Consider the following 8,593-nt stretch of genomic DNA (forward strand, 5'->3'; position numbering starts at 1 on the left):
CCTGGAGCAGCCCTGAGCCCTGGGGTGTCCCTGTTTGGGGACCCCAGAGGCACCTGGAGCAGCCCTGAGCCCTGGGGTGTCCCTGTTTGGGGACCCCAGACCCACCTGGAGCAGCCCTGAGCCCTGGGGTGTCCCTGTTTGGGGACCCCAGACCCACCTGGAGCAGCCCTGAGCCCTGGGGTGTCCCTGTTTGGGGACCCCAGACCCACCTGTCCCCATCCTGAGCCCTGGGGTGTCCCTGTCAGAGCAGGGTGGTGGCACCAGATGTGACCCTCTGTGGTCCCTCCTGACAGATCTGTCACACCCCTGTTCCCATGGACCTGGGTGTGTTATCAGTGAGATAAGAGCTGTACCTGCTCACTCCCCCCACCTTCCTTGTAATCCATCCAAAATTTTCATTTCCTGATGAATGCAGTCTGTGCCACCTCAGGGATTTCTGAGCAGGGATCTCGGTATCAGTGTGTGAATGGAATCTGTTATCACCACCAAGGTGTTTATAACCCAAATCCAACCCTTTATCACAAACAGGGAGAGAAAAACCAGAATATTTTGTACTCACTGTCAACCAACTCCCGTGTCTGACCCTGAACATGAAGATACAAAGGACGATCTCTGGAAGGAAAAAGTCAAATATTCAATTAAACCCACAGAAAACACAATAACAATGAACCAAATCTAATTATATTACCAGAAAGTCTTCCATAAAAATCTGAAATGCCCTCCAGATAACAAAACACAAATTCCTTGAGTATCACAGTGCTCAGGAAGAAAAGCTCTGCACTGAAAATCTGATTGAGGAGTTGATGATGATTCAGAAAATTACAGCACTAAAAACTTTAATTAATCCATAAATGGGTCACTAAATAAAAACAGCAAGAAATTTGTATTTGGGAAGTTGTAATGTTCTGCGGGGAGAAGCTGAAGTGCTCAGGAAGAAAAGCTCTGCACTGAAAATCTGACTGAGGACTTGATGATGATTCAGAAAATTACAGCACTGAAAATTTAATTAGCTTGCCCATAAATGGGTCACTAAATAAAAGCAGCAATAAATTTGTATTTCTTGGGAAGTTGTAATGTTCTGTGGGGAGAAGTTGAGCACAGTATGATCTGTCAGGGTCATGGTTGGGGTGGTAATTTCAGCCCAGCACCATCAGAATGGCAAATTTATAGGAAAACCAACTAAATAAAACCCCAGCACTTTGTCACCTCAGAGAAAAGAAGCAGAACCTCCAAAAACAAAAAAAAAAAAAAAAAAAAAAAAAAATACAAACCCAGGTCCCACTTTGGCTTTCTCTTCTGCAGTCATGAACCTCCCTCGAGTGGAGACAGCTGCTCCACTCAGACGACTGATCTGCAAAAAATGTACAAAACCCAGTGAAACACCTGCCAACAACAAAAAATGTACAAAAAGCAGTGAAACACCTGCCAGCAACAAACCAGGCACACTCAGAATGCCAAAACATAAACAATGTTCTTGTAAAAACCCCCAGAAATTGTTAATAAAGTGCTGGCTCTGAAGTCATAATGATGCCTTGTGAAGGCTGATTTAGAGCAGAGTTAATTAATAAAGCAGGGATTTATTAAAATGCCTCAATAGATGCACCTTGAGAAGCACCAGAGCCCAGCCAGGTGTGGAAAGCCAGGGCTACACCCAAGATGAACCAAAATGGTCACAAAAATGGATGACTTTTATAAGTTTTGTTAATATTGTAATATTACTATATTGGAGTTAATTGTCTAATTACAGCTCCAGCCCATGAATTCCCATTTTTCTTGTTTTTCTCTCCTCAGCCCACGTTGTTTGTGCTCTTGGGGCTGAGATTTGGATTGTTTGTCCTCGGTCCCAGCTGGAGCAGGAATTGTTTTGTCTCCCTGCTCTGTGCAGAGCTCACCATGCCCTGATATGAACCCAGACCCACACACTAAAACAGCACAGAGCCTGAAAACCATAAAACCTAAACCCTGAGGCACCAACACAACAATTTACTGAACAAACCAACAAAGCCCTTTGGAAAACACGAGTTTCCTAGAAAGAAACCAGCCCTGAGCAGAGTTCACAGCGAGTTTATTTCATTTATCTGCTCAGGAACAAGGTGAAAGGTGGCCAGGGTTATGTAAGCCCAGAGTTCCCTGCCAAGGCAGCACAGCTGCTGGGGTCAGGGATTGGAGTGAGGGGTTTTGGGGTGAGGGGTTTGGGGTGAGGGGTTTTGGGGTGAGGGATTTGGGGTGAGGGGTTTTGGGGTGAGGGGTTTTGGGGTGAGGGATTTGGGGTGAGGGGTTTTGGGGTGAGGGGTTTTGGGGTGAGGGATTGGAGTGAGGGGTTTTGGGGTGAGGGGTTCAGGGGTTTTTTGGGTCCCCTGATGAAGGGAGGAAATGATGAATCTGACTCCCTGTTCTTAGAAGGATATTATATTATATTATAGTATATTATATTATATTATATTATACAATATAATATTATATATTGTATTGCATACTATACCACATCATATTACATATTATATATCATATATTATATTATACTATACTATACATTATATACTATATATTATATAGTATATAATATCATATCACAGAATAATATATTATACATTGTATAGTATATATTACTATATATTATACTTTATATTATAGTTTATATTATAATATAGTATTGTATACTATATCACATCATTATATATTATATATTATCTTAAATATAAAATAATACTACATATTACATTATTCTATATTCTACATTATATATTATCTTATATATCATATAATACTATATATTATACTATATTATATTATACATTATGTACTATACAATATTATATTATATATTATATTATATAACACTATATATTATATAATCTTATATATTATATTACATATAGATTACCTTATATTTTATGGATATTATATTCTATATTATATTATATATTATACTATATCATAACATATTATATATTAAATTGTATATTAAATCACATATTAAACTATATATCTTATATATTATGTCATATCATATTATAACATATTTGAACATATTATACTATGCTATAACATGACAGATTATAACCTATTATAACATAACATATTGTATTAATTATATCACATTTTATCATAACATATTATATCATACCATATCATCTATTATATATCATATATATATTATATTACATTATATAATATTATATTACATTATATTATACTATATTACATTATATTATACTATATTACATTATATAATATTATATTACATTATATTATGCTATATTACATTATATTATGCTATATTACATTATATTACATTATATTACATTATATATAATACATGGTATATCATATATCATGCATTGCATTATATTGCATTTTACTATACTAAAGCTATACTAAAGACTAGAGAAAGGACACAGACAGAAGGCTAAAAGATAATAATGAAAAATAATAATAATGAAAAATAATAATAATGATAAGAATAATGAAAAACTCTCCTCAGAGTCCCAACACTGACCATGATTGGCCATTCAATAAAAACAATTCACCTGTTGGATAAACAATCTCCAACCACATTCCAAAGCAGCAAAACAGGAAAAATAAATGAGGTAATTTTGTTTTCCTTTTTTTCTAAGAGAAATCCTGGGCAAAGAGGATTTTTCAGCAAATCCAAATGTGACACTGGGGGTGTGGGACATACCTCGTCCTGGGTCTGGCCCCTGGTCAGCAGGTTCCTGCACGTCAGGGGCACATCATTGATCTCCACCTCGGCCACCACAAGGTCATCTTTGCTTTTACTCGTGGCTGGACCTTTGCCCAGAGCCTGCAGCTTCAAAGAGAGTTGCAAAAGTGGAAAATAAAAGCACAAACAAATTTGAGAGGTAAACATCCTTCTGGTTCACTCCTTTTAGTTGTTGAAGGCAAAATCTTTACAGATTGCACATTGAAAAAAATCTTTACAGATTGCACAGGAAAGCACATTGGAATTTCTGCTGGATCTGCCTCCTCACAGCCCAAATAAACACACTGGATTTATCTTTAGCACATATTATTCTTGTCCACCCCTTTTAGTTGTTGAAGGCAAAATCTTTACAGAGATTAATGGAAAGCACACTGGAATTTCTGCTGGATCTGCCCAAATAAATCCAGAAAAAACTGGATTTATCTTCAACACATATTCATGGAATAACATGAATAACATCCTTCTTGTTCACTCCTTTAAGTTGTTAAAGGCAAAATCTTTACAGATTGCACATTGAAAAAATCCTCACAGATTGCACAGGAAAGCACATTGGAATTTCTGCTGGATCTGCCCAAATAAATCCAGATAAAAACTGGATTTATCTTCAGCACATATTCATAAAATAACATGAATAACATCCTTCTTGTTCACCCCTTTTAGTTGTTGAAGGCAAAATCTTTACAGAGATTAATGGAAAGAACATTGGAATTTCTGCTGGATCTGCCTCCTCACAGCCCAAATAAACACACTGGCTTTATCTTTAGCACATATTAATAAAATAACATCCTTCTTGTTCACCCCTTTCAGTTGTTAAAGGTAAATCTTTACAGATTCCACATTGAAAAAATCTTTACAGATTGCACAGGAAAGCACATTGGAATTTCTGCTGGATCTGCCCAAATAAATCCAGATAAAAACCGGATTTATCTTCACCACATATTCATGGAATAACATCCTTCTTCTTCACCCCTTTTAGTTGTTAAAGGCAAAATCTTTATAGATTACTCATTGAAAAAATCTTTACAGATTGCACAGGAAAGCACATTGGAATTTCTGCTCGATCAGCCCAAATAAATCCAGATAAAAACTGGATTTATCTTTAGCACATATTTATAAAATAACATCCTTCTAGTTCACCCCTTTCATGGTGGAAGGCGTCCCTGCCCACGGCAGGGGTGGGACAGGATCAGCTCTAAGGTCTCTTCCAACCCAAACCAAGCTGTGGCTCCATGAAATTTGAAACAGCTTCTAAACTTGGCTCTAGCACAGGCAGAAAAGCAAGACAAGGCTGTGACTGGAAGCTTGAAGTCCCACTTTACTTAGAATAAAAAAGATTATTTAAGAGGAACACTCCAGTCCAGCTGCCTGAGCTCATCAGGGTCAGCCAAGCTCAGGGCAGGGCTCAGCAAAAGCTGAATAAGCTGGTTAGGACTTGGAATTACAGCTCATACTGTAATTTCTTCAGGCACTAAAATAATTTGGTCCCATATTTTAAAGCAGTTGTTTCACGCTGAGTTTTTCCATCAGCTCTGCTCTCTGCAAAAATCCTCGTGCCTCCCTCACGACTCAGAATATTCTACGTTTTTGAGAAATAAAAAAACTTTTTCACCTCCCTACAGGTGGCTTTGGTAAAATCTGACCTCACAGCCATGCACTGCTTATTGTTAGGATGGAAAAGTATTTTTTAAATTATTTCTGACTATTTTTATGGCAATTTGCTGAACCACCCCCGCGCCCACCGAACCACCCACCTTGTCCGCCGTGCTGGGCGCCGGCTTCAGCTTCCCTTTGGCCATCAGCATCGCGTTGATCTTCGCCGCCACGGCCGCGGCCGCATCCAGCGCTCCCGAGGGCGCCGCGGAGCTCTCGGACCCGGCCACGGCGGCGCCGCCATCGCCGCCCCCACCGGGGAACGGCCGCCCGGGCAGCGGCGCCGTGCCGGGGAGGAGGAAATTAGGAGCCGGGCCGGGCTGATCCCACTTGCTGCGGCGCCTGGAAAACACAGAGGGAGCGTGAGGCGCTGCTCCGAGCGGCACCGGGGCCGCCCGAGCCGCCACGGCCGCGCCTCACCCGCCCGTGGCCCCCGCGTCCCGCTGCGCTCCGCTGCCCGCCGACATGGCCGCCACGGCTGCCGGGCGTCACTTCCGGCTCCGCGCCCGCCGCGCGTCGCCGCTTCCGCCCGTTGCCATGGAGACGGCGCGGCCACTTCCGGTCGCTGCCATGGGGACGGACATGGCCCTGCGGGCCGGGGGTTGTGAGGGAAAGGAGCACAAAGATCACCCGGATCAGCCCCGCTGTTGTTTCCATGTGTGCTATGCCAAGGATTGTGTCATTTCCCCAAAATTAAGCATAAATATTGTGAAATACAAAGCTGTGTTTCGTGTCAGGTACATACAGGCAAGGTGTGTATTTGCGATTGTGATATGTGTGGAGACCGACCATGGGACAGTTATAAAGACGAATTCTAATAAATTACTGAGGAAAGTAAAACATGGAAAAAGGGCTTTGAACCTATCTTTTGCTCACAATTAACCTTTATGCATTTTACTAAATGTTAACCTTTACTAAAGGTAATGTTACTAAACGTTAAGTTACTAAACCTTACTAAAGGTAAAGTTACTGAAGGTTAACCTTTACATTTAATTAAATGCTCCTAAGTTGATTTAGGAGCATTTGAATTAAAGTGTTAAGGATGTTGCTTTTTGACAGGAACTTTCTGCTTGTAGTTCAGCCTTAAAGAATTTTGCAATATTAACCTTTTGAAGTATAATTTTAGAATATTGCTTGTAGTAAGAATCTTTGAAACTATAGCTTTAGAATATATAAAAATGAAACATGCTTATCTCACGCCTTAACAAAACTGAAAAGCAGCTTGAGAAAGGAAGATGAACATCAACTCAAGGATTAAATTAAAAACTAAATCACAATAGTGTATAGAATTGTGATGTAAAAATTGGGAATAGAAACTGCTGAGAAAGCTGATGAGTACCCCTATAAATACCTGTAACCCTCAACTATGGGTGTGCAGTTGGAGGGAAAAACTTCCCCCACTGTACCCAACACTGTGTTGCCCATACTTTACCATATTAATTAATAAATTGATTGCTGCTTGAATATTGGCCTAGTCAAGCTTGTAATTTATAACAATATGTAACTTTGTTTTGGCCCAGCTGGAGTTTGGACACGCCATGTGCCATTTTATCCCAAGGCAATACAGAAATTAAAATGTCTAAAAGGAGCCCAAAGATCACCTCCTTTATTATTCCCACGTGTATTATCCCAAGGATTATGCTGTTTTCCCAAAATTAAGTGTGAATATGTAACTTTGTTTTGGCCCAGATGGAGTTTGGATGCCATTTTAGCCCAGGGCAATACAGAAATTACAGTGTGTAATGTAAAGGCATTCTTATCACTGCTTGTTAACAACAAATCATCCACCCATTGCACAAAACTTCATTCAAATTCACAGCCTTAAATAAAAACTGTGTCCTAAAGGGGTCCTTTTTTATTATTAATTATTCCTACGTGTGTTATCCCCAGGATTATGCCGTTTCCCCAATATGAAGCCTAAATATGTTACTTTGTTTTGGTCCAGCTGGAGTTTGGACACACTGTGTGCCATTTTATCCCAAGGCAAAAATAAAACCCATACCTTTATAACAAAGTTACTTTAACATCACACATACAGAATCCATTTGAATATTTGCGAAAAGCCAATATTATAAGGTGTGAGGGAATGGCTGGAGCTGCGTCAGCGAGGTTTAAATTGGATTATCAGGAAAGGTTCTTCCCCCAGAGGGTGATGGCGCTGACCCAAAGCTGCCAGACCTCCAGAAACGTTCGGACAACGCTTTTAGGGTGGGGTTTTTGGGGTGTCAATGCAGCACCAGTGATGAAAAATTAAAAAGAAAATCTTTGTAATTCCCTCACAGCCCAGAACATTGCACAACCCCCAGACCCCTCACAGCCGGGGCAGAGCCGCGCATGCGCGGTGCGCCGGCTGAGGGCAAGCCCCGCCCCCTGCAGGCAAGCCCCGCCCCCTGCGTTTGCGCACGGCCCCGCGGCGGAGCCGGCTGAGGGCGAGGGCGGGAAAGGCGCCCTGAGGGTGAGGGCGGGCGCTTCTCTCATCTCTTTCAACTTCCTTCCCTCATCTCTCTCCTTACACTCTTCTTCAATTTTTCCTCGATTATCTCTCTCACCTCACCTCCGAGTTTTGTTGCCCGCCGCCCCGCGCTGCTTTGCAGCGTTGTGTCTTCGCGCTTGCCTCAGTTTCCCTCGAAGCAGGTGGTGGTTTCTGGGCTGAGGCTGAGGGGAGCGGCTCCTTCCTCACAGCCGCCCTGTGCCGCAATCAGGGGGTTTATGGAGGATTACTGAGGGGAACTCGGTGCCCCTCGTGATCCAGACCTTATTTCTAACTTGGGGAAGGTGTTTTCCTCGGGCGTGGGTGAATTTGTTATTCCTGAGTTGGGGGGAATGTTTGTGTGGAGTCAGGCTTAGAGTGGTGAGGGTTCAGATTCTCCCACACTCATTTAAATTATAGATGAAAACCACTCAAGTCTGGGGGTGTTCGAAATGTGGGGAGCATTTTCCTAAACTCCTTTGAAAATCCTGTAGGTTGGGCACCAGTTAGTACTGAAGAGAACTGCTTTTAGATGTTCATATTTCATAGAAATACAGATATAAACATTCTAATTATTGCATCCTGTAGCCTCAGGGAAGCCGTGAAAATCAAGAACCTGATACTGAGGATGATCAGAGGAGCCATCCTGCTCTGTTTTGTGAAAAACACAGGTTTATTTGAGCTGGTGAGTTGTGCAGGAGGTGTTTGTAAATCCAGGGAATGCCCTGGAGAAGCTGCAGCCCCTTTTT

General features: G+C 41.5%; 1 protein-coding gene across 1 annotated transcript in view; it reads right to left on the minus strand.

The window, feature by feature from the left end:
- The window catches only part of KHDC4 (KH domain containing 4, pre-mRNA splicing factor), a 28,323-nt gene extending 22,479 nt beyond the window's left edge, over positions 1 to 5,844 (minus strand). Inside the window, exons 1-5 of the mRNA XM_054293510.1 lie at positions 5,795 to 5,844; positions 5,476 to 5,716; positions 3,683 to 3,811; positions 1,272 to 1,351; positions 560 to 612 (exon numbers count right to left, since the gene is read on the minus strand). Coding sequence (XP_054149485.1) covers positions 560 to 612; positions 1,272 to 1,351; positions 3,683 to 3,811; positions 5,476 to 5,716; positions 5,795 to 5,841 — 550 coding nt within the window. The 5' untranslated portion in view covers positions 5,842 to 5,844. The remainder of the gene's footprint in view (positions 1 to 559; positions 613 to 1,271; positions 1,352 to 3,682; positions 3,812 to 5,475; positions 5,717 to 5,794) is intronic.
- Positions 5,845 to 8,593: the final 2,749 nt, after the last annotated feature.

Source organism: Melozone crissalis, unplaced genomic scaffold (genome assembly GCF_028551555.1).
Source record: "Melozone crissalis strain CALT ecotype California unplaced genomic scaffold, PUWL_Pcris_2 ptg000153l_1, whole genome shotgun sequence".
NCBI lineage: Eukaryota > Metazoa > Chordata > Aves > Passeriformes > Passerellidae > Melozone > Melozone crissalis.